The 25227-nt window shown below is 58.3% G+C and overlaps 1 protein-coding gene and 1 long non-coding RNA gene across 5 annotated transcripts; one reads left to right on the plus strand and one right to left on the minus strand.

Moving 5' to 3' along the window:
* Window positions 1–627: 627 nt before the first annotated feature.
* Window positions 628–24930, plus strand: Kif25 (kinesin family member 25). 4 transcript variants are annotated; one of them, XM_078018716.1, is made up of 10 exons: window positions 628–1127; window positions 1582–1618; window positions 10808–10875; window positions 11651–11725; window positions 13720–13869; window positions 18456–18632; window positions 22040–22191; window positions 23473–23643; window positions 23995–24150; window positions 24674–24930. In XM_078018716.1, exons 1-10 carry the CDS (start codon window positions 1111–1113, stop codon window positions 24850–24852), a joined length of 1182 nt encoding a protein of 393 aa, XP_077874842.1. In that variant the 5' UTR covers window positions 628–1110; the 3' UTR covers window positions 24853–24930. The 4 variants fall into 4 exon arrangements, with proteins under 4 accessions (XP_077874842.1, XP_040139527.2, XP_040139526.2 ...); XM_040283593.2 differs by lacking the exon at window positions 628–1127 and having other exon boundaries at window positions 1289–1618; window positions 23995–24188; XM_040283592.2 differs by lacking the exon at window positions 628–1127 and having other exon boundaries at window positions 1294–1618.
* LOC144365949 (uncharacterized) lies at window positions 15228–18482 on the minus strand. Its single transcript, XR_013424677.1, has 2 exons — window positions 16886–18482; window positions 15228–16402 (listed from the first exon to the last, which is right to left on the minus strand). It is a non-coding gene; the product is annotated as an uncharacterized LOC144365949 (long non-coding RNA).
* Window positions 24931–25227: the final 297 nt, after the last annotated feature.

Consider the following 25227-nt stretch of genomic DNA (forward strand, 5'->3'; position numbering starts at 1 on the left):
AGTCTCCCAGCTCCACCTGCACTCAGCTCTGGTCACTCGCTCCCCATGGGCAGCTGTGGGCTGCCCCTACCCCTTGCCCGAACTGGGGCCCACATTCCTCGTCCACCCTGACCAACCTCGCCATGACGTTATCCAGGCAAAGCCTCTGGAGGGCCAGGATGATGAGCAGAAGAGCCAAATGTCTCAGTTTCCCCTAAAATGCCCAATGCACTTCACCTGGGATGCACTGAAAGGCCTCTTGTGGGTTCTTCTGCCAAGGGCTGGTGGTCTGCCAAGGGCGGGGTGGTCTGCCAAGGGAATGGATGGGTTAGGTTTGAGTCAGAAAAGCCAGGGCCAACCCTGACCACGCGCTGTCCTGCAGGTCTTCTCCAGAAGTCAGGACTAGTGCAGTGACTCCGTGGATCACCTGAGAAATTCCCCAGTGCATGCCTCGAGGGGGTGGCTCCTGTCCCCCTGTGGCTCACAGCCGGGTCCACAGTGGACATTATTGTTGCAGGAGCTGAAAGGAAGCATCCGAGTTCACTGTCGGATCCGTCCCTTGCTGCCCTTCGATAGTGAGTGGAACAGCTCGGCTTCACATAGCAGGTGACCCTACACTCGGGGCATCGTCTTCGGCCGTGTGGGGCTGTGTGTGGCCGTGTTGGCCACGTGGGGGTGTTGAGTCTCCACAGCCCGGCTCCCCAGCCCTGGCCCCACAGGTGCTGCGGGTGTCCGAGTGGAGGTGTCCCTCAGGGTGGTGCTCCTCGCCAGGCAACTAGACCTGGGGACAGAGCTTCAGAGTGGCTGAGACCTCCGGACCCCCACTCCCCAGCCTCCCCTGCCTCTCCACCTCCTCTGCACTTGTCATCTGCTTCCTGCCCCCTAGTCTGGCTGGTATGGCCTTCCTGGTCTCAGGTCCCCCTCTTCTGTCCACATTGTATTCCCCTCTAAGGACCTGCCTGGTCTCCTGTGTCCACCTTGGATGACTGAGCACTGGACTTCAGGAAGGCCCCAGGAAGCACAAGTGTACCTGTGGACGGGGAGCATTTGTAGTTTGTCAAAGGACTGAAAACAGGGAAAACAGTGTAGTGGTGACCCTAACAGGTGACAGCTCTTGGACCTGGCTTCCAGATGGTTCTGACCTCAAGGTACCAAATGCAACTTTCTGTTGCTTTGTCATCTGTTCTGGGCGGCCCATCACCAGTCACCGATGAGATTAGCAAATGCAAATTGAAGAGATCAGAAACTGAGTTCCTCGGTCGCACTTGCTACCCTGAAAGTGTGATGTGGCAGCTCAGATGCAGGGTGTCCCCAGCAGAGCAGGGCCCGTGGTGGCCCCTGTTCTGAATCATGTTGGAACAGAAGAAAAGAAAAGCGAAGAGTATAGGGTAGAAGAAGAGGCCAGAGAGGACAAGAGACGTGTGTGTGGAAAGAGGGACACGTGGACACAGGAGAGGTCAGGGAACACCCGAGAGGAGCAAGAATGAAGCCAGAGTCCAGGGAGTCCGGGGTGGGGAAGAGCCATGGAGAGAGCAGAGGACACTGCGAATTCAGAAAGAAATCATGCTGCATGTGCATTTTAAGTGTCGTTTGTCTCTACAGCTCCATCTCGCGAGAAGTGGCCCATGCACTGGATGATGTGAGTAGTCCCCAGTGTGTCCCCACGTCCTCAGGGACTCTGGCCCCCAAGGTGTCCTCCTGGGAGGGCAGCTTCCTGCAGACTCTGCTGTTGGGAGCGAGCCAGTGGCTTTCTTGGTCAGCCAGGGTGGCTTTGCCTCTTTTCTGGGGGAGCAGGTGCTCTTGCTCCTGTGTGGGTGGCTCCTGGCTGAGGTCCCCCAGTGCTTTGCGTTTGCAGCCTCAAAGCCCAGTCTGTTGCAAACCGAGCATGTGGCAGGTGGGTAGGTTCAAAAAAGTAGAGCATTCAGAAAAGAGACACACGTACAAAACTAAAAGCAGTGAAGTCAAACATGAACTTTGTAGTGTTAATCGGAAACAGACCTGATTCTGTCTCTCCTTGAAACCCTCATGCGTCTCAGTTCTTCCCCAGAAATGCCTGGTAGTAGCTCTGAGAAGATGCACGTTCTGCTCTCCAAGCACTGTGCTCCTCAGGCGACCTCATGGGGCTGGGAGGGGACAGGGTGAGCCGGGGCCACCTTTGCTGGCCACAGGGGAAGTACCCAAGGCTGTGGCCATGTCCCCAGAACACAGAACCATTTGGCACGGTGGGAAACGAGGAACTCAAGAAAATGGCTGAGCAGATGGAAGTACAGAATCATAGTTAAAAATTCTGAGTTCATAAATATTTTCTAAAAAAACTTTATTACTTCTGTAGGGTGGTAGATGATCAATTCATTATTCTAAAAAGTGTGGGAAAAAAGAGCCAAGCGTTTACGCCGCCCTGGGTGTGAGAGAGGTGGTTCAGGGCAGTGAGCGGTGGTAAGAAACACTCTTCACAGACGTGGGCTCACAGTGCAGAGCCGATGCTGAGGGCGGCTCTGAAGCCCCTGGAGTGGTGCCTGGGTCACAGGATTCAGTGGCTGCGGTGGCCCCGGGGGCGGCAGGGTCTGCACAGTTGGAGGGACGCCCTGCACCTCTGAGCTCTCAGAGCTCCCTGCAGACACGGTGACCTCGTGACGGGGGTGAAGTCGACAGGGCTGCCACCCAGGGCTTTGGCTGTAGCCAAAGCTGCCTCTGGACAGGTCCCCCTCCGTCATGGTAAAGGGGAGGAAACACTCCAGAACGTAGGCACTTCACCGGATGAGAGTCGGGCGTCCCCAACAAGTCAACAGGACACTGAAGCTGCACGGTGCACCCCTGGGCCGAGTGGCGCCCTCTGGAGCAGGCTCACTGGAGGAACGGGGGGGCCTGGGAAATGCCCCTGTGCCAGTGCATCCCAGGCAGGACGCCTGTCCCTGCCGTCTGGGCTGCCTGAGTGTTCCCTCTGCAGGAGACAGCTGTGCGGAGAGAAGCTTCAGGGTCACTGCAAGAGGTCCACGTGACATGGGGGCCCTTGTTGGGAAGTGGAGACCAGGCATGGTGAAGTCTGGTGCTTTCGTACCAGGCTGAGCCAAAGGAAGGGCAGGAAGGCACACGGGGCGCAGGGACCAGGCCCGTTCGCAGCCTGCGAGTGGTCTCTCCCGCCTGGGCGCCCTCTCTGGAGAGCGCTCCTCTCCTCCCAGCAGGGGCTGCTGGGGGGATTTCATCTCCTGCCTGGGGCGAGAGTGGCTCAGACGCTCTCCTCTGCCTGCCTTCAAGTGCCTTCAAAGGAAAAGAGCCCTGGTGCCAGGGCCAGGGTGTGGCTCCGTGGTAGAGCGCCTGCCTACCTTGTGTGAGGCACTGGGTTCAATCCCCAGCACCACATAAAAATAAAACAAAGAAGAGAAAGGTATTGTGTCCATCTACAACTAAAAAAAATATTAAAAATAAAAAGAGCCCTGGTGCCAAAGTCAAGCGTTTGGGGGCAGCTGTCCGCCCTGCTGTGGTTTGCATACGGCTTAGGATGTTCCCAGAGTTCACATGCTGGACACTTGGTCCCAGTGTGGCCTACTGGGAGGAGGAAGGGCTTGCTCAAAGTCATAGACCCCATTGGAGGGACCCTGGTTAGGGCCTGTGAAACAAGAGTGGTTTTCACAAAGAGCCAGCCTGGGCCCTGGACCCCCTCACTTCCCATCTTGCCGCTCCTCTTTTCCCCTGCCACATGCACCCCCACTGAGATGCCATCTGCCGTGTTGTGAGTAGCCAGAAGTCCTCCCTGAGGTCAAACTGAGGGGCCAGCTGATCTTGGGCTCCTAGCCCCCAAAACTGTGAGCCAAATCAAGCTCTTTTCCTTATACATTGCTCAGCCTCAGTCATGTTTTTATAGCAACATAAAATAGACTGATGCAGCCACCTCTCAGGTGACATTGATTTTACAAGGTCTGACCACTAGCATGCTAGTTATGCTTTAAAAAGCCCTTATTGGTTAAGATATGGACTGTGGTCTTTACAGATGAAACAATATGTTGTCTGGTTCTGAATTTAAAACATGCTGAGAAAAGGGAGGTAGATTGTGCCAGAATGTCCTTACAAGAAGAGTGCCCTCGTGCTAAGGGTTTTGAGGCAGGACAATTGCATTTTCGTGTTGAGCTTAGGCTTCACTCTAGCTTATTATGACTACCAAAGAATGCATCCAGGAAACAAGTGAGATGCTGTAATTAATGTGGGTAGCGCTGACTGTCCCCTGGAATCTCAGTCATGTGGGTTAGAATGGCCATGTTGGAGCATTTCTAAAGTCTCATCACTTCTGCTTCGTCTGCGTGTCTCACCGTGTTAGCATCCTGGGCTTAGCAGTCCTCTGTGGTAGTCAATGGCTGATGGGATGGTTTTTCACAAAGAGGCCAAGATCATTGTCACAGCTGCATCAAAAAGTTCACTTGTCTCTGGAGTAGACACTTCCAAAGCCCGTGAAGGTGGCCTCCCCGTCCCTGGAGGTCCCTGGTTGCCTCTGAGCCATCATCCCTTCACTCCTGGACTTGGGTGAGAGGGACCCTGGCCCTGGCCTTCCCTCCCCTGCCTCCCCAGCCAACCCTGTCCCTGCAGCCCAGCCTGAGGGGCCTTCTGCCTGTGGACATTCTGGTTAGCCTTCAATTTCTGGTGAGAAGATCCTCGTGCGCCAGAGGCCCGGCAGGCAGTGGCCCACCTCTCCAGGCCCCGCCAAGTCCCACCGCACCTTCTCCCTGGGACGCCTGTCCTTTCACGTCTTACCCAATCTAACAAGATGGCATTTCTTTTGTCGGGGGCGTGGGGTCAAGTTTAAGAATCACTAGCAGGGCCCTGGCCTGCCCGCTGAAGGACTGCCTGTCACTGTGTGACCTGCAGGCTCCCAGGCTGTGCGGCTCTCCAGGGATCTGGAGGTCCGGGCTGGGTGGATGTGCAGCCAGCACTCAGCCTGCGGTAGGTCTGGATTCGCCCTAAAAACACCATCAGTGTCAGCCGGAAAATCTGGGCCCTGCCTCCTGCTTGGCGACTGCCTTGCTGGTTATTCACTTGCAGTTTTTATTTAACGTTCATCTCCTTGTTGATGATCAGACATGGGAGAGCAGAGTTCGGGCTTTGTGTCAAGCTCCTGCAGACTGCTGCCTGGGATCCCTGTTACTGCCTGACACCGACTCCAATTTCCGAATGTAGCTGGTGGGGCCTGTGGGTCACCTGACCTGGCCACATCTGCCATGGTGTGAATCGCATTCTGCAGAGGGGCTCGACGGGTCAGCGGAGTGACGCATCTGAGGACCATCTCTCATGGCCCAAGACCCTGAGTCCTCCATGGACCACTGCATCTTCTCTAACTCTGCTCCTGACCTCAGACTCCCCTAGTCAGTTCCTGGGCTTGTGCAGAAGCAGGGGCACAGCCGCCTGCCTCCTCCGTCCTCCTTCTCCAGACCCCTCTGAGCTTCAGACCACGCATCCTGCAGCCACTGGCCTCCCATCTTAGTATGTGCGCTTCCCAACCTGAAGACGTCCAAAGCGGAGCTCCTCATGGTCTCTGTGGATCCACTGTCCTTGTTTTCCCAGCTCATCACATGGAGACTCCAGGCCCTGACGGCCACATCTGATCTCCTGTGAATTCTGCGGTGAGCGCTCCCACGGTTTCTTTCCTGCCAGGCCACCCTCTCCCCTGCCCGACTGCTCCTGGCTTCCTGGCCGGCCTGCTCACCTGCCCAGCAGCCGTGTCCTTTCAATGCAACCTGGTCACATCGTGGTCACACCCACTCCTGGCCGGAGCCTCTTCAGTGTGTGCTCGTGGAATTCCGCGGCGCCTCGGGCAGGACCTGCAGGGCTCTCACTCCATCCTGAAGGCTCTGCTCTGCCCGCGAGCCGATGGCCACGTCCCAGGCCCTCACCCCTTCCACAGGGGCTTCTCTGAACCCCTGCCATGGTGCCTTTCCTTGGCAACCTCGCTGCCCGCACCCCCAGTGTCTGCACACCAGCCTGCGGGTCACAGGACTGTCCACCACGCCGGCTGGCAGGGTCTGTCTCCGGAGAGGGAGGCCACGTCCCCTCGCTCACGGCAGGCACTTGACATCACCCGTGCCAGGCAGGACCAGGGAGTCACAGCCCTGACTGTCACTGGATGTGGCTCCTGAGGGGTCTTCTTTTCAACCATGAAGTGGGTCTAAAAGGGGCTTCTTTAGGATCAAGATTTAGTTTTCAAATAGGAATCACTTGTGAGGAACTGAAAATTGTTTTAAGAACAAACGTGACTTTTACAGACTGTGGTCAGAGAGGGGCTTGGGTTTCTGTTTCAGGAGACGCAGGACGGAAGGGTCAGCTGCACCCAGCCGGTCCCCTGTGCTCAGCCTCCTCTCCTGTCAGCCAGTCTCCGTGTGCTGGCCCCCGATGCACGGGTGAGACCCTGCTCACCACCTCTGTCTCAGGAGCGCTCCTCCCGCAACGGCGTGCGGCTCCTCCCGCGGCTCCTCGTCAGGGCCAGCATGTGGCTGCCTGAGCACAGGCTGTCTTAGGAGCCACCCCCTTCTGCAGAGTGCCTCTGGAGTGTGTGCCTTTTCTAGTGGCAGTTCCTCATATTTTCTTATTTGATGGATACTTAAGTCATAGACTTATAGACCTAATGAATCCTACGATTGCAAGGCTGCCGGACCACCTCTGGATGTGGGCAAAGCGGTGTGCGTAGGCTCAGGTAACTGGGAGAGGGGCATCGTGTACCATATGCACCTAAAACCACATTGTGGGGGGTTGGTAGGCACCTTCCACACGACCCTAAACCAACTCTGTTCCTAAGTGCCCATGAAAAATGTAGGAAGTATCATTTGGCACTTGGTGTCAGGTGCTAGGCCTGTGCTCCTTGCCCCACCGTCCAAGCCACATGACAGAGCAGATGGTAGATTTGGGAAGAGGTGTCGTGTTCCTGGCCTGGGGCAGGGAGGCTTGGGATTCAACCCGGGGTGCAGGGGGATGGTGGCCCTAGGGAAGGACTCAGATGAGGTTGAATAAATCAGACATGTGGAACTGGGCAACCGAAAGTGTTCCCAGTCACCCAGCATCCGTGCCGTGGACGAGAGGCTTGTCCCCTGCTGCAGACTCATGGAGGGTTGAGCTCATGGGAGCACAGAGCGGTCCAGTGCCTGGGGATCCCAGGAGGTTCTGCACCCATCATGGGAACACAGAGTGGTCCAGTGCCTGGGGATCCCAGGAGGTTCTGCACCCATCACGGGAGCACAGAGCAGTTGGTCCAGTGCCTGGGGATCCCAGGAGGTTCTGCACCTATCACGGGAGCACAGAGCAGTTGGTCCAGTGCCTGGGGATCCCAGGAGTTTCTGCACCCATCACAGGAGCACAGAGCAGTTGGTGCAGTGCCTGGGGATTCCAGGAGGTTCTGCACCCATCACAGGAGCACAGAGCAGTTGGTCCAGTGCCTGGGGATTCCAGGAGGTTCTGCACCCATCACGGGAGCACAGAGCAGTTGGTGCAGTGCCTGGGGATCCCAGGAGTTTCTGTACCCATCACAGGAGCACAGAGCGGTTGGTCCAGTGCCTGGGGATCCCCGGAGGTTCTGCACCCATCATGGGATAGAAAACTCCCACAGATCATGTAGTGAGACCTGGTAGCAGTGTGGCCTTGGCTGTGAGGGGCTCTGAGGCCAGCTGGCCCTTCCTTACGGTCCATGTGTTTCCATCTCCCTGCCTATAGCCCTCAGCTCTGCAGGACTGCGCCCCTGGCCACAGCCACCTCTGCAAGCCCCTCACACCCACAGAGGGGACCCCCACTCCTGCACTGTCCCCAGCTCCAGAGCACAGTGAGCACCAGCCCCGTGGCTGACCAGCCACCAAACCTGCTCGAGTCAGGGGCATGGAGCGGGAACAGGCCAGTGTCCTCATCTGTCGCTGGGCGGGCAAGCTGGCCGGCAGACAGCTACCGCCGGGCCTGTGCCCTGTCCCGCTTCCTCCCTGAAGGAAGGCGATGACTGCCAAGGGGCCAGGGCACAGAGGGCCTGAGCTGTGCCTGGTGCTCCTGTCCACCGTGTTTCATGCTCTCTCCTCGCTGGGCCTTGGGCACGAAGGATCTTAGCCCTGGTTTGGGATGGCCAGCTGTGTGTAACGAGGCAACCTGACAGCTGCCACCTTTGCCACCCTGGCGCGCTTCTGTGGCGTCGGGCGCGCGTGGCCGTCACCTCATCTCCAGAGTGTCCTGCTGGCTGAATGGGGCTTTGCCACCGGTGCCCTCTGCCGTCCTCTCTCCGGGTCCCTGGTGCCACCATCCCACCCTCTGCTGCACGTGTCTGAAGACCCGGAGCCTCAGCCTGGGACCTCAGGTGCACCGCGTCCCTGGCGCCTGCCCAGGTGTCCCTCAGGCCACGCCTTCGTGCCTGTGGGCTCGTCCATGAGCGCTGCGGCCTTTCTTCTTACTCTTAAGTTCTGTGACCTTGTCTTCAAACCTTCTGTGAAATAAAGACTCAACACAGAGACACGAGAACAGAGGCCTAAGGCAGAGGTGGTATGAGCCCGTCAAGCAGAGGCCATGGCCCCACCCGCTGACCGAGACCTGGCCCCCAGGAGGGCGGGGCTCCCCTCTGCTACCCGAGGAGGCCGGTAGCCTCGTCTGTGAGTGCGCCTCGGGGGGGGGGGGGGGCACGGCGGAGCACCTGGCTGTCCAGTCTGCATGGGGTCTGCCTTTGTCCTCCTGGCCTCAGGCTTATTTCTATAAAATGTGAGATCTGGAATTTGGGAGCAGTTTTAAGCCCTACAGGTTTGAAAGCTAGCTAGGAAGCTAGGTAGGAATAAGAAACAGACCGTGCAGGGCTGGTGCGGTTTGGCTGGAGCCCTGTCCTCGCTGCAGGACGCTGGATTCCATCCTCCCGCCTCTAGAAGCCTCAGGAATGGCAAGAATCCAGAGGTCGAGCCTGCGAGTGACGGGCTTCGGGCCACAGGCAGCCCCCACCCGGGGCTGGAGGCTGTTTTTAAACCGAGTCCTATTGGTGAGTCCAAGAGACATGCAGTGTTGTGAAGGGGGAGCTTCTGTGGGGACAGGCAGAAAAGAGCCCTGAGCTGGGCTGGGGCAGCCACTCCCCGCTCCTGGGGATGGTCTAGGTGTTCTCCTCGCTGATGGCACTGCAGTCGGAGGTCCCGGGAGCCCGAGGGCGCTTGGTCTCTAGCTGGTGCCGGGGCCCTCTGTGCTCCTGGGAGAACCCCTTGAGTGTCAGGGCTTTTCTTACAGCGGAAGCTGGGACATTACTTCCTGTTGATGCCTACATGGCGTGGGGGTCACTCCTGGTGCAGGAGTCAAGTGACAGGGGTGCCGGCTGGGGGAGCGGGGCCGAGGCTGGCCACGCTGGGGTGTGGCAGCCAGGCTACTGGTCCACGTGGGCTGTGGGTGCACTGGTCCTGGTTGATATCTGAGCTTTGCTCCTGCCTTTTATTAGGGAGTTTAGGGGGTGAGAAGAGCAGAGAGCCCTGTCTTGGGGTCATGACGGGGGCACAGCTAGTGCTCCCCAGGGCCTTGCTGAGCTGCCCTCCCATGGACAGGCTCCCCCCCTGCACTCCTGATCTTCTCATCCTGGCCCAGATGACCTCCTGGTCTACCACAGCTTACAGGGACTTGAAGTAAGGCCTGGGTGACCCTCTGCCAGACCTGGCTCTGTCCCTCCCGTGACTGCTTCTTGGGCTTCAGGGACCTCACTGCCCCTCTTCAGTTGGCATCTGGGAATATTCCTAGGCAGTGGTGTGAAGGACAGGCTGGGCATGGGCAGGGCCTTCGCGCTTTGACGGGGCAGGCGCTGCAGGTGGGAAGGGCCGGGCCAGGCTGTTGTCAGGAAAGCCAAGCCTCGTCCCCACAGGATATGTGCAGAGGCCAACATTTAGTCATGTCTCCCTCGCCTGCCGTACCCAGATGCATGCTGGGACTCAGGTGGCATTCCCCTGTGACTGCAGACGGTGAAGGGCCGCCTGTGCGGCAGCCTCAGAGTGCAGCACCAGGAGCCCCACCTGGCCAGGTGTGCAGCGTTGGGCTCTAGCCGCTGCCATTAGGGGCTTTCAGCAGTGGGCAGCGAAGAGGAGCGCTGCTCGCACTGACAGCTGTGGGGCCCCCAGCCTGTGGCTCTACCCGGAACAGGGCACGTGGTGGCATGTATTTGTCATCTCACAGAAATTCCTATGTGCTTCCTGTGCACGCACCGTGTGCTGGCCAGGGGGTGGGGAGCGCCCATCTGCTTCCTCCAAATACAGGGACTTGTGGACAGCCAACGCCTGGCCCTTCAGATCTGTGCTGTTGCTGTTTGGCCTTCCCAAGCCGCTGACTCTCCATGAAGTTTCAGTTTGTTTGGGAACTGGGGCCCATGCACGTTCTGTCCAGCAGCAGCCGAAGCTGGAGCCCCTCTTCTTGAAGGGTGGCCTGGGCTCCCCTCCCCTGGGAGGTCCCTGAGGGAGACGGCTCAGAAGGCCCAGAGGAAGTGGCTGGAAAGCGGCTCTCCAGCCTCGGGGGCTTCATCCCCTGTGGGAAACTGCAAGTGCCCAGGGTGCTCAGGCCACTGGCCCAGGCCATCGCATACTCCCCACGTGACTGCCTTCTCTGGGTGGGGGCAGGCAAGCCTTTTTCTAAGGGCCGGGCATTGCAGGCTGCCGTCTTCGAGGCCAAGTGTCCTCTCTGTTGACCACTGGAGCCATCCTGCACCTCGCAGCCTGCCGCGTTCGTCAGCAAAGGGCTCCGGGTGGTCCAGGAAACTGTGTTGACCAAACAGGCCACAGCTGGCCCTGGCCCAGCGGTGTCCTCCACCCCGGCTCCCGTTTGATTAGTGAAGCCCTGGCTGGGTCTGATGGCTCTATTCTGTTTCTATTAGGAAACGATTCTGGTGAAATGCCATCGTCCTGGCCACCCTGAGATCAATAAGACGTATAATTTTGAAAGGTAAGTGCTGGCCGAGTACACATAGACCATGCACATCATGCCTGGGGTCGACTGACACGTGCCCCTGTCCCGCCTCTGGGGGATGCGGTTAGAGATAACCCCTGTGCCCACCCCCAGCTAAATCCAGGGCTTTCTCTCTTTCTCTCTTTTCTCTCTCAAACAACAGGGCCTGAGTCAGAGGCCTTCCTGGTCAGCTGGGTGTGAGTGATCCTGGCTCCTGAGTGGCAGGGGGGACCCGGGAGGCACAGAAGGGCTGCAAGTAGGGTTGGGAAGTTCCTCCGCCACCACCACCAAAGGACGGTGAGGGGCCCCGGGCACAGGCTTAGTCCTCTGCTCCTAACTGCCACGTCTGAGGACTCTCTTCCTGACCCTGCAGTGGCCTCTGGCTTTGTGGGGACAGTTGGAGATTCACGGACTCCTCCAAGTCCCCAGCTAGGTGCTCACCAACACACAAGTGAGTGGGGGCAGGGTGTCCTGAAAGAGCCTCCAGGGAGAATCAGTGGACCTCAGAGCACACACAGTCCACCAGGCGCCGTCCAGCCGGGGTCTTGGGGACCGGGCTGCCCAGCAGCACTGAGGTGTCTGCCTGCGCACACCCTCATGCTTCTGAGCTCCAGGCAGGGCGCCACCTGTCCACCTCCTGTGTCCTCTCAGCTTGTGGACAGGCAGGGGTCTCGAGTGTGTTGGGGTGCACATGTAGGCCTGCACGCAGGCCCCGCTCCTGCAGGATGCCGGAGCAGCCTTCCTCCCCCGACGCAGCCTCTGTTTGTCACAGAGTCTACGGTCCAGCAGAGTCTCAGGAGGCTGTGTTTGCAGATGTGTGTCCCCTACTGACGTCCTTCCTGGACGGGTGAGTGAAAACGAAGGCCAGTGATCACAGTTGCATTTAAACCTAAGCAAACCTCTTTCCCATACAGAAATCAGAGGCCTGGCGGGGGCAGCCCGTGGCCAGTGCTGGCTCTGCGTCCTGCACTGCGCCATGCCTCCACCCCTGGAGAAGGAGGGCACTGCTGTGCAGAGCTACGGGCCTGAGCAGGGCTTGGGTGGCTGTGGGTGGACTCGGGCCTCCTAGCGGCTGCCTTCACCCTCTGGGATTCTTTACATTTCAGACGTTTTACAAGTCTGCTGTAACATTCCATCATGTCGGGGGCTCTGTCTAAGGAAACACAACTACCGACTTTAAAGGCAGGGGTCTTAGGAGTACAGAGCACTTCTTTAGCCATCAGTTAAACCAGGTTGGAATATTGAACTGAGGATCCTCAGGCCACAGCTTGCCCAGAGGTCCACATCCAACTCGCTGGAGGAGACGCCCCTATGTCTGCCCAGAGAGGAGGCCGCGTGACCAACCTCCACAAATAGAAGCTAATTGCAGGGTTGCTGTCTCGCCATTGGTGCCCTGGCTGCCCGAGGCCTGTGATCTGTGGAGCGGGGCTGGCCCTTGTCCACCTCACCACCCCGGCACCCGTTGATCCCCGCTCATCGCTGGGCAGCTTCTGCCTAGCTGGCTTTTGTCCATCTGCCCTGGAGATGGCCAGGCTGCTCCGGTCAGCAGGCATCTTTTCAGAAGTGAAGAGTCCGTGGCTGCAGTCGGCTGCACTTGCCTTCCCCTGGTAACCGGAGCGCGCCGCGCTGTCCCAGCCCCTGTGCTGCGGGCCCAGCTCCCCCTCCCGGTGGGGGAGCTCTGCTGGGTCAAGGGCAAGGGAGGTGGGCCCGGCAGATGAGAGTCAGGTGTGGCGGCTCCCGTCACCGTGGTCACCGCGCCTCGAGCCTCCTCAGTCCTGAAGTGCAGGGCGACAGCTTGCAGGCCCTGAGCTGGTCCCTGTGGCCCCAAGGTCTCTGGGGATGCGACAGCTCCCTCAGTCTGGGCCTCTGGGCTCGTCACTGCTCTGGGCACTGAGTGTTCAGATGACCACCAACCAGTTGCCCAAACCTTTGTCCAGGGAAAGCACTCACTTGACTCAGAGATGAGGTGGACAGTGCCCATCCAAAAGGAGAAGCCAGACCAGAACCTCCAGGGTGAGGGGAGTATGGGCCTGGGAATGCTGGGTGTCCTGCCGGGCAGTCAGGGTGGAGGACCCTGCAACATGCATCTGGCCAGCACCTTTCAGGCAAGACCACCTATGGCTGAGGATATCATTTCATGTAATAAACTAATTTAAAACGTTAGGTAGATGTTCCCAACCTTCTCATGGATGTTTTGGCCTACAGGACTGGAGGGAAATTCAGGGGTCCATCAGGAATCCTTGCCTTCTGTTGAACAAACTGTGGTCCAGTAACCCCAGGGCAGGTGGTGGGGAGGGCCTGGGCACTGGTAGGTTCACTGGGAAAAGGAAAGCCCACGATTCCTTGTGTTGTCCTTTTGTGTTCTGAAACCATCGGTGTACAACGGTGGCCACTGTGCTGCTGACTAACTAAAACCAACAAAATGTTCTCAGAACATGGTAAGAAAACATGCAAACTTCTATGGCATTTCATGAAACATGAAGATGCACTTGCCCCGGGCCACTCTAATACCGTGGTGAAAGCCAATGAGACATTGTGGGAATTCGGGAGGGACCCACTGTGGGTAGGCCCTGGTGACCTGCGAGCTGACGGAGGACATGACCCTTGAGAGACGTCGGATGCGAAGCAGGCGGGGCGAGATGCGGGCTGTGTGCAGAATAGCCACACGGTGGCCGTGGTGGCACTAGTCACGGCTGAATGAAAACCTGACTTACAAGAAGTGGAGTCACAGGGGGACACGAAATGAAGTGTGTTGAAATTTCACCTTCAGTGAGGGCGCCTTCTCGCTGGCCAGTGGCCGGCCGGGCGTGTGCTGCTGCCTGAGCGGGCTTTGCCTTTCAGGTTCAACGTGTGCATCATGGCCTATGGGCAGACTGGGAGCGGGAAGAGCTACACCATGCTGGGGCCGCATGCTGAGGACGAGCCCGGGCTGCCGTCGGGGGCTCACGCTGACTGGGGAATTATCCCCAGAGCCGCGGAGGAGCTCTTCAGGTACCTGGATGGTGGGGACTGAGCACAGAGCCTCGTGCTGTGTGGGAAGAGACGGGGCGGGAGGGATGGAGAGCAGGCCCAGGGTCAGCTCACGAAGGTCTCCTGAGGACAGAGCGCTTGACCAAGATCCCTGGGCTCCTTTCCCCCCAGGGAGCAAACTCCTCCTGATGGAGGGTCTCCTGTTCCATTAACGGGTCCCCACAGGAGACCTGTGGCCACGGTCAGGATGTCCCACCTAAATCAGTCCTAGGAAGAAACCATAAGGTCCCCAGCCGCCCAGGTCGGCAGGGCCCATGGCGGGCTTGGCCTCCCTTCTTGGCCTCCGCCCTCCCCTCTGGTTCTCACGCTGCTCTGCACGCACCATGGCTGCCCACCCAGCCAGCCCGGGCCCTGCCCCGTGGGGACAGACAGCATGGCCAGCGACCTCTGTGCCCCCACCCTGAGACTTGACTTTTGTCTCTACCTCCTTATGTTGTCCTTTTGTGTCCTAAAACCAGGGATGAACCATGATGTAGCAACCCCACCAAGCCGGGTGCTTTAGTGTCTTCAAACTGGTATTCCTTAAATATCTGTCAAACTCACGTGTCTACCAATTCACTTGGACTAAGTACTTCTGGATACATGCTGCAAAGTCCTTCCATATTTTCTGTCATTGGCCACCATGTCCTGGGACACATGCCCTTTGCATAATGTTGTGCTGCAGTGACAGGTCCTGGAGATCAGGACTTCCCAGCATGTGCCTGTGTGTGAGGGGAGGGAAGCTATGCCTGTGCCCTCAGGGATCCCCCCGGGCACATGCGTCCATCCTTCCCCATCTCCTCGGCCACGGCTGAGCAGAACAGGGCCCTGGGAATAGCATCAGCCCCACCACAGACACACACCAAGAGCTGCCTCACCGACGCTGAGCTCAGTTCTTGGGGTCCAGCTTTGGAGGAGTCTCGGTGTCTGCAGACACTGCTCCGCTGTGGGTTGCAGAAGAGCTCAGAGATGAGGTGGACAGTGCCCATCCAGGTGAGAAGCAGATCAGAACCTCCAGGGTGAGGGGAGTGCGGGTCTGAGCCCCCAGGCACGGCCAGCTGCTGGCTGGAGCGTGAGGCTCCTCACTTCCTTTGGAGGCTGAGGGCTGAGAAGGCCTGCAGAGGGATTTCCGGGGGGGCGTCTGCCCTCTGCCTGCCTCAGCCCTCCCGCTCCCCCTTCACTGTGAAGGACCTGCGCAGGCAGCCTCTCGGCATCTGTACCCAGAGCACCAAGCCATCTGGACCACCGGAGCAGACGGCGTTGTTACCGCTGTTGACCGGTGACGAGTCCTTGCTCCCCGATGTTGAAGAATAACACCAAAGACGCACGCCGAGGCAGGGTCAGACTAGAGGTTAGAAATTTATTAAAGGACAGAAGAAAAGACTTCTCCCGGAGGAAGAAGGGGACCCAGAAGGTGGAATCCGTGGAAGTGCGGTTGTCTCCCCTTTTTATAGGTTTAGAATGTAGGTGGGAAGGCCCGAGGGGTGGGCCAAAAGGGCAGGAAGGACTTTTGGGATGGGCTTATCACTTCTCTGGGATGGGCCATCTCCAAATCTGTTGGGGGCTGTTCATTAACACTTCTTTGAGGTGGACTTTGGCCTAGGGCCTTTTCGGGACTTCACTGACATTCCATGAGTTGTCCTGTTTTCCCTGAGTCGTTCCCAGCATGGCCTCCATTTTAGATTTCACTCGATATTAGACCCGATTTACCTAACTACACTGACTACCTAACTTTAAATCTGGCTTCAGCGTGGAGGGCTCAAATCCTTAGAGAATTGACTAGAGATGGGCAACAGGCCTGACCAGCCAGTTCATGCAAATGGCCAACAGGCCTACCAATGCTCCACACCACCAGTCCGGGAAACGCGAGTCAGAACCACCGTGAGCCCTCACTGGGCTCCAGTGAGAATGGCCATTGCCAAGAAGACTGAAGGTGACCGCTGACGAGGAGGTGGAGGAAAGGGGCCCTTGCACTGTTGTGGGAGTGTACGTCAGCACAGCCAGCGTGGAAAACCACACGGAGATTCCCTGAAACCCAACAGTAGAACTAGCACATGACCCAGCAATCCCACTGCCAGGTGCACGTCCAGAGGAGAGGGGTCAGGGTGCTGAGGGACACGGCTCTCCCTGGGTCACCGCAGCTCTATTCACAGGAGCCAAGACAGGAGCAGCCTGAGTCCATCATGAGGGTGGACAGAGAAGGGGCGGGGCTTGTGCCCCATGGAGCACGAGTTGGCCACAGAAGGGCGATCCTGTCGAGTACAAGAAGATGGACCTGGAGATGGCTGTACCAGGAGAACTAAGCCTGACTCAGAAGGACAGGCACCGTGTGATCTCAGTCCAAGTGTAAGCTGACGAGGTGATCTCTCGGAGCTGAGACCTCAGCTGGTCACCTCAGACGAGCTCTAGACATTGTTCAGCCAGACGTGGGGGCGAGTCTGGGGGGCGGTCTCCTTCCCGTGATGCAAGGGGCTCTGTGGGTCACTTGCGTAGTTACCTGGATATTGCCCGGATCCTGGAAGCAGCAGAATGTGTCCTCAGACATAGGCGAGCCGCCCTGCAGCCCCAGGGGTCGAATTCCTCTCACCTGTCCTTGTAACCCTGCCCCTCCTGGTCTTTTTTGATGGAACTTTCTAAGAAGGAGGGTCCCCCCAATAAAAGCCCACTTCCAAACGTGCGCGCTCGCTCTCTCCCGCCAGCCTCTCGTGACTTTCCTCGCTCTCCCACTTGGGGAGCTTGAGGTCGACCGCGGAGGAGCCGTCCTGGAGCTTGATTTAAAGGTGAAATGTGTGTCTGTGTTTTATTTGGGGTCCCAGGAAATTCACACGAGTGACCTGAATTCAGCTGCCCGCACTGGTGGGGGGCAGCATGGGTGTGCTGGAGTTAACATGTGCTCTGTCCTCCCGCCAAAAGACAAAACCACAACACGGGGCCCGCGTATCAGGGAGTGACTGAGGACCCTTTACCCTAAGACAGGGTCCTGCCAGACTGCGCTTACCAGAGAGCCATTGCTGCCGTTTGAAATGAGATTCGGGGACTCTGCTCCGGCATCTCCCCGCTTCCTTCTGAGCTGGCTGTTGACACCGCCTCCTGGCCTGGGTCTCTGCTCACCCTCATTCACCGGATGCAGGATGCTTTCCTCAACACCACCAAAGGCATGGAGAACGTGAGGTGTGTGTGATGGCTGTTCAGCCCTCAGAAGCCTGGAGTGGAAAGGTCGCAGCAGGAGGACGTGTGCAGGACCACTGGACAGGACACAGAGCGGCCGAGGGCACGCAGGAGGGAAAGGGGTCTCTGCAGGGCCTGCCCATGTAACCCAGGAGCCTGGGCTGGTGTCGCCCGGGCTGACCACAGGACATGCTCTCCGTGACGACCCCATATCTTGCCCGAGAAACTTTGCTGCTTAAAGGCTAAAAGAGAAGATGCAGTTTCCGACCACTTCTGGAATCCAGAGATTCCAGACTTGATGAGCTTTTTAAATGAACTCTGGGGAATTCTGTGGATGAGAAGCGTCTGCTTCGGGGCCCATGACCCTGAGACACATGGTCCCTCAGGAAAGGCCATGTCTGCAGAGGCCATGTCCACCCAGCTGCCGGCTCAGTGAGCTCCTCTGGCATCTCCCAGACCCTGTTCCTGGCATGGTCCCCACAGACTCCAGTGTGAGCACGCCGGTGTCTGGACCCTGGCCTCCTCTTCCACCTTTGCTCTGTTGCGTAGGTCTGTTGTTTGCCACGAGAAGACATCGATTGCTTGTTTTACCCACAACTGTCTCTAGATCTGGACTAACAACTCCTTCTAGCAAAGCTCGGACGGGAAAATCTCACAGGACTTGCCTCAAGCACACGTCAATGCCCTCTCCTGGGCCCGTCCTCCTGGGCGAGAGCAATGCAGGATGGGGATCCGCTGACCCAACTGTGCTGTGTCAGGGAGGCGGGAATCTGGACCATGAAGCAGCCTCATTTGTCCTTTGGCCTGGGGCAGGTCAGGGGGTTAGTTTTGTCAGAGGGCAGAGCAGGATGAGGGGGGATGTGGGAGGGTGGGCTCCCCTCTAGGTGTGCATCCCCCTTAGTTCTAGTTCTCCAGTGGTCAGCACATCACACTTTAACAGCTGAAGCATAGTGAGACTCGTGGTGGTGTTTGAGAGCTGAGTGGGTGTGCAGGAGGCCAGGGGACATTGGGGGGCCTCATGAGTGGATTGGCCTCCATGCCGCTGACCCAGCCCCCCTGAAGCAGGGGGTTCAGACAGAGGAGCCCTGTGGTCTGCAGCTCGCCCCAGGCTCGTGCCCCAGGGTGAGCTGGCTGCCGGGTCTCTGCTCCTGGTTGTGAGTCCTTCCTTCTTCTCCACCTGGGCCGCAGGGCCTGTGGGTAGGACTGTGCAGCAGCTGATTTAAGCAAGACTCCCATGAAGTCACTTTGGCCCCAGGCGCGGTTCTCCCTCCAGGTTAGATGGTGCTGTGAGACCTGCCCTGCACCCTGCTGCAGGATGCCTGCTGAGTGTCTGTGGCTGCGGCCATCTGCCATGGGGCCGGGCTGTCCTCTGTTGGTTAACCCCGTGTGTGCTTCCCCAGGCTCATTTCAGAAAGTCCACCGAGAAGCCCCACGGCTGAGGTGTCCATAGTGGAGATTTACAATAACGACATTTTTGATCTCCTGGCCAAAGAGGGTTCTGGAGCAGTGGCTGGGATCAAGCGTGAGGTCGTGACGACCCAGGAAGGATGCACAGAGGTCCCCGGTCTGACCTGCACGTGAGTTCAGGACAGAGGTCCCCCTGGCCCCCGAGGGGCAGTTGCCTCCCAGGTGCCGATTGGCCATGGCCCAAGCAGAGCCAGCTGTGCAGGAGGATCCGGCTGGTGGTCAGCGGGACGGGCCACATGGGCTTCAGTGTTCAGTGCATGTCACCCAATTTTTAGTTTAAGAATTTTTCTTCCTTCCTTCCTTCCTTCCTTCCTTCCTTCCTTCCTTCCTTCCTTCCTTCCTTCCTTCCTTCCTTCCTTCCTTCTTTCCTTCCTTCCTTCTTTCCTCCCTCCCTCCCTCCCTCCCTTCCTTCCTTCCTTCCTTCCTTCCTTCCCACCCTCCCTACCTCCCTGCCTCCCTTCCTTCCCTTCCTTCCCTCCCTCCTTCCTTCCTTCCTCCCCTCCCTCCTTCCTTCCTTCCTCCTTCCTTTCTTTTATTCCCTCCTTCCTCCTTCCTTCCTTCCTTTCTTCATTCCTTCCCTCCCTTCTGTCCCTTCCTTCCTCCCTTCCTTCCCACCTTCCTTCCTTCCTTCCTTTCTCCCTTCCTTCCTTCCTTTCTTCCTTCCTTCCATCCTCCCTTCCCTCCCTCCTTCCTTCATCCCTCCCTTCCTTCCTTCCCTCCTTATTCCCTTCCTTCTTTCCTCCCTTCCTTCTTTCCCTCCTCCCTCCCTCCCTTCCTTTCTCCCTACCTTCCTTTCTGCCTACCTTCCCTCCTTCCTTCCTCCCTCCTTTCTTTTCTTCCCTCCCTCTCTCCATCTTTCCTTCCTCTTTCCCTACCTACCTCCCTGCCTCCCTTCCTTCCTTCCTTCCCTCCCTCCCTCCTTCCTTCCTCCTTCCCTTCTTTTCTTCCCTCCTTCCTTCCTTCCTTCCTTCCTTCCCTCCCTCCTTCCTTCCTCCTTCCCTTCTTTTCTTCCTTCCCTTCCTCCTTCCTTCCTCCCTCCCTCCTTCCTTCCTTTCTCCTTCCTTCCTTTCTTCCTTCCCTCCTTCCTCTCTCCCTTCCTTCCCTCCTTCCTTTCCCTCCTTCCTCCCTCCCTTCCTTCCTCCCTTCTTTCCTTCCTTCCTCCCTCCCTCCCTTCTTTCCTCCCTTTCTCCCTCTCTCCCTCCCTTCCTTCGTCCCTCCCTCCTTTTCTTCCTCCCTCCCTCCCTCTCTCCTTTCTTCCTCCCTCCCTCCCTCCCTCCTTCCTTCCTCCCGCTCTTCCTCCCTCCCTCCTTCCTTCCTCCCTCTCTTCCTCCCTTCCTTCCTTCCTTCCTCCTCTTTCTCCCTTCCTCCCTTCCTTCCTCCCTCCCTCCCTCCCTTCCTTCCTCCTTCCCCCCTTCCTCCCTTCCTTCCTTCCCCCTTCCTCCCTTCCTTCCTTCCCCCCTTCCTCCCTTCCTTCCTTCCTTCCTTCCCTCCCTCCTTCCTTCCTCCTTCCCTTCTTTTCTTCCTTCCCTTCCTCCTTCCTTCCTCCCTCCCTCCTTCCTTCCTTTCTCCTTCCTTCCTTCCTTCCTCCCTTCCTTCCTTCCTTCCCTCCCTCCTTCCTTCCTCCTTCCCTTCTTTTCTTCCTTCCCTTCCTCCTTCCTTCCTCCCTCCCTTCCTTCCTTTCTCCTTCCTTCCTTCCTTCCCCCCTTCCTCCCTTCCTTCCTTCCTTCCTCCCTTTCTCCCTCTCTCCCTTCCTTCCTCCCTCCCTTCCTTCCCCCCTTCCTCCCTTCCTTCCTTCCTTCTCTCTCATGGTGCTGGGGATCAAGCAAGCCCAGGGCCTTATGTGTGCCAGGCAAGTGCTCTACCACTGAGGTACACGGCCAGCCCAAAGTGACCTTTTTCACTGGGAACTGTGCAGGGGGGACAGATGTGTTAATTAGCTGGAATGCTGTGACTGTGTCACGATGTGTAAGTCTGTCAAAACATCAAGGTGTTCAATGATTTCTGTATGTTGATAATATGTTAATAAAGCTGTTGAAATGAAGAAGGGGTGGAGCCGGGTGGTGGAATGGCAGCCTGTGCATGTAGGGCCCTGGGTTCAGTCCTCAGCACAAGAGAAAGAAATAGAAGAAAGGCTTCTAAAATATATGAAGAAATGTGTCTTTAAAAGTCTTCATCAGAGCCCACGGGGTGGGTGTCGTCTTGTCACCAAAGGGGGCCCAGGAGGGAGACAGGGACCTCAACTCAGCTTTCCTTGGCTCTTGACACAGGTTGCAGAAAAAGAATTTGGGGACCTGTCGGGAAGAGGCATGGCAGAGATTCCTTTAGGAAGGCAAGGGGCGCTCACCGGAGGGACGGAGCGTAGGCCATCTCAGGAGTGAAATGGGCCTGGGCTCATCTCTTAAAGGAGACATGACCAGGGAGCCGAGCCTCCTTGAATCTGGGAGCTCAGGGCGGGGCCTGGTTCTCCTCAGGATCCCCAGGCGGACATTGTTGGGCGTCTATAGATGACTTTTGCAACATTCCCACCTCATAAGCCACTAGCAACATTTTTCCCTTGGCTTTATTTAGTCTAAAGAAAGTAGGTTGTGCAAGCCAGCAATGTGTGGGGCCGGCTCCCTGGGCCCCGACACTCTGAGGCCCTGGGCTGCTTAAGACTCAGACCTGGGGCACAGGCCGGAGTGCAGGGGCTCGTGGGCATGTTGGGGTGAAGTCGCAGCCCCCATCCTTCTGTACTCCCCTGTCCACCTGTGCTTGTCTTCCATCCTCCTCAACCCCACTTTGAAGGAGAGGAAAAGTGGACGAAGTGACCTCACTGCCCACGGTCAGTCGAGGACAGTGAACTTCCTCACTAGAACATCAGCATTTTATAGAGCGCAGTGACGCAGCGTCTTGTGAATGTGGACGCCTCACATGGCCTGGGTTCTCAGGTTACTCCTGTGAAAGCCCCGTGTGGGTCAGCAGCTGACCCACCACTAGGGAGGGACAGGAGGAATTCCCGCCTGAGGTCACGGCGGGGCTGCCCAGCCAGGGACTCAGACTCAGCCAGAGAAGGCTGTGCAATGTGTGGGGCCGGCTGGTCCTGTTTCCAGAAGCCTGAGGTGCCAGGCATTTGGTGGTGACATGTTTGCAGAAGTGACCCAGACTCTCAGCTGTTGGCTGACGGGCTGTGATCAAAATGCAGCCCTCCCCTGAGCAGCAGCCCCCATCCGCTGACGAGGGCTCTTATCGCCTGAATTTAATTTGATAGAATATTCTAAAAACGTGGGTCTGTGAGGGCGAAATGGACGGAGGAAGATGGGAACTGGGGGTTACCGACCTTGGATTTGGTGAAACCACTGGTCATTTTTAATTGCTTATGTTCTGTTTTGCCTAAATCAGCTGCAGACTCCTCTGGAATTGCCATACCCATGTCTGGGAGCGGTGTCTGTTAGCAGTGGCACGCTGTGTTGACCTGGGGCCAGCCTGGTGATGTTTGCTACCTGCCCTTGGGTGCGCCCTAACACTTCTCCCCCGCCAGGGCCATCGCCAGCGCCGCAGAGCTGGTGGCACTTGTCCACGGAGGTCTGCAGCTCAGAGCGAGGCACCCCACCTTGGTGCACATGGCTTCTTCCAGATCCCACCTGGTGGTGACGGTGACTCTGACCGTGGTGTCCCCCTCAGACAGCACTGGTGAGCTGCAATTGGCGCTGGGTCAGTTCAAGCAATAGAAATCCACCAAGAGGAAAAATCCCAGCGTCACCGCGGGTTCTGGAGCAGGAATTGCAGCCACACCCTCCAAGGACCTGGGATCTGGGACCTGAACACAGGAGGCCCTAGGACCCAGGCTGGGGAGAGAGAGGGAGGTGGCGGGAGGAAGCATCTGCTAGGGACATGGGCAACCGGGCATGTGGCACCTGGGGGCCCAGTGGGAGAGAGAACAACGCCCGGCGTGTCAGAAGGCCGTGTCATGCCACAGAGGCCCATGGCGTCCAGAGCAGAGCTCCTGGACTCCAGCCACAGAGGCCCACACGTGCCTGTGCACAGGTGCACAGCAGGGCGCCAGGAGGCAAGGCTAGGCTAGGCCCCGCGTGGGGTGTGGAAGTCCACGGTGCAGAAGGTGTGTCCTGCAGAGCCCGCTCTGGCCCCGCCCCCCACGCAGCCCCAGGGAAGCCCTGCTGACCTGCCCAGCTCATTTCCTCCTTGCCTGGAAGGCCAGTGTAGACATATGTGGTGCGTCTTGTCACAATGACACTCCACACTGTGGTCCCCGGACAAGGGAGATCGGGGGGCAGCATACTCCCTCCTGGAGCCACTCCACCAGCCAGCACAGCTACTGCCCTCCACAGGACTGGGCTCAGGTAGGGCCCAGGTAGCGCCAGGCACCTGATATGTAGGGAGCTCTGCTGATCCTGTGAGTGCTCCACAAGACACAGACGCAGAGGTGCCTCTGAGCAGGGGTTCTGGGCTCTCCTACGAAAGTCTCTGTTTCCTGTGTTGTGCGATGAGCATAAGCTCTCGAGGGTCTCTGGAGTGTGTTCAGGAACTTGGCAGGGCGAGACTTCACGCCCAAGGGAACAGCACTTCCTCGGGCTTTTCGCAGGGCGAGACTTCATACCCATGGAAACAGCACTTCCTCGGGCCTCTGTGAAGCTGATGGATGCATTTCCAGGAGGGCGTGGGTTTCCCGGGGTTCCAGTCACCATCGTCACCCGGACTTCTAGGAAGCATTATTTAGTTTTCTTGGGATGGACTGGGCGTTCGTTCGACTTCCCAATGTGAAGCATGCTACCCGCTTCCTTTTCTTGTTATAGTCCCCTACAGAACCACCGACTGTCCCTTGGCCCAGTTTGTTTCTAAGAGGAAGAGAGAGGCAGAACCAGCTTCTCGCTGGTGGGTGAGGCTTGGAGGGTGGAGCTGCGAGAGGCCTCTGCACTGACTCCCTGCCCATCTGTCCTCTGTCCTCCCTTCCAGGCCAGCAGCACCATCCAGCCCCCCTGCAGGGTCTCGCTGGGGCAGGGAAGGGGTGGAGCACCTCTCCCCAGGCTCCGCCTCTCCAGCCCCTTCCTGTGGACCACTCGGGTTCTGCGAGGCAAGCGCGGGCCAAGCTGCAGCTGGTGGACCTGGCCGGCAGTGAGTGTGCAGGTGAGCAGGAGCTGGCGGCCAGCTGGGTAGACAGGCAGCGGGAAGAAGCCCGCACCTGGGGGTGCCCACAGCCAGGCTGTGACCGGCCACCAGGAAGCTCTGAGCCTGGCATCTCTGCTCAGGTGACTGGAAGCCCTGTCACATCTGGCCATCGGAGGTCCCCCCAGGGCAGTCAGAGGTCACGTTCTTCCTCCTCAGTTGCCAGGAGCAGCTCTGGTGGCGCAATGGCGGAGTCCACTGGAAGGACTCCTGGGAAACAGGAGCTGCCGAGAGGCCCTCCGCCCAGGAGCCTCCTTACTCCTGGGCCTTGCTGAAGCGCAGGGTGGCTGAGGGGGCTTCTGTGCTTTGCAGGTGCATCTGGGGTGACTGGCCTGGCACTAAGGGAGACCTCGTTCATCAACCGGAGCCTCGCAGCCCTGGCAGATGTCCTGGGTGCCCTGTCGGAGCGCCGTGGCCACGTGCCTTATCGGAACAGCAAGCTTACCCACCTGCTCCAGGACACCATCGGTTCGTCCCCCTCGGATGAACCCAGAATAGAGAACACTGTGAGCTCCACCTGGGGGAGCTGTCCCTGGCCCAGATTGTCCTTGGGCCCACCCAAGTCTGCTGGGCTTTTGGGAGGTCCCTCTCCAACGTCCCTGGCATTTGGTGGCAACTGCACTTGTGCTCTCCACAGTCTTGGGTAGGGCTGGCCGCTGTGCGCCTTCAGAGGTGCACCCCTCGCCACCCAGCTGGGCTCAGGGCTCTTGGGGAAGGCCTCGCACCTCTCCCTCCACCACGCTGGACTCAGCAGCAGCAGGGCCACCTGCTCCATGGGCCCCAAGCTTGGGAGCTGCAGCTCTGCTGAGTGGGGTGAGGGCACTGGGTGCAGCCTCAGGGCCTGTACCTGCCACCTCTGTGGGGACCGCACTCTGCTCCAAGTGCCTGTGGACTTTGTGTAGGCAGCTGGACCCCGTCCAGTGCTTTGGGACATATGGATGCCATTTGTCATGACTCCTACTCAGCTCACATCTGGTTCCTTTTATTTAAGGGGGTGATGCGAAGCTCCTGGTGATCCTCTGTGTGTCCCCCGGACAGAAGCACGTGGCAGAGACACTGCAGGGCCTGGGGTTTGGGGCCCGAGCTCGGCAGGCTGAGCGGGGACAGGCTGGGAAGAGGCCTTCCAGCGCCCAGGTGAGGAAGTCGTGCGTGGGCTCAGCATCTCGATGAGTCCCCTTCCCCGGAAGAGTGCTCTCTGTCACTGTTTCCTAGTGTGAGTGCCTGAGGAATAAATGTGTTTGGATTTGATGAGCCTGTTGTGCCCCAGGGACCTGTGGCTGGCTGGCTGGGAGATCCCCGCACAGCTCAGGCCAAATCACTCGGCACAGGAGGCCCAGAGAGAGGACGGAGCAGGTGGGCAGCAGGTGCTCAGGTGGGTGAGGAGCCGTGCTGTCTGTGCGGCAGGCACAAACGAGGCCACAGACCCAGGAGCTCTGCGCACAGGCTTCGGAACTAGACAGACTTGGGCTCTGCCTCCTCCCGGCTTTGTGTCCCAGAGAGGGAAGGCCCCATTTCCTTGTCTGTGAGCTGGGGTGAGGATCAGGG

Source organism: Ictidomys tridecemlineatus, chromosome 8 (assembly GCF_052094955.1).
Source record: "Ictidomys tridecemlineatus isolate mIctTri1 chromosome 8, mIctTri1.hap1, whole genome shotgun sequence".
Lineage (NCBI taxonomy): Eukaryota > Metazoa > Chordata > Mammalia > Rodentia > Sciuridae > Ictidomys > Ictidomys tridecemlineatus.

Excerpts from the sequence above, each read along its gene's own strand:
- Kif25 (XM_040283592.2), top strand. The coding sequence starts at position 1,463 with ATGAAGCCAGAGTCCAGGGAGTCCGGGGTGGGGAAGAGCCATGGAGAG. Across the intron at positions 10,876-11,650 it reads AAGACGTATAATTTTGAAAG|AGTCTACGGTCCAGCAGAGT; the intron begins GTAAGTGCTGGC and ends TGTTTGTCACAG. Across the intron at positions 24,151-24,673 it reads CCTGCTCCAGGACACCATCG|GGGGTGATGCGAAGCTCCTG; the intron begins GTTCGTCCCCCT and ends CTTTTATTTAAG.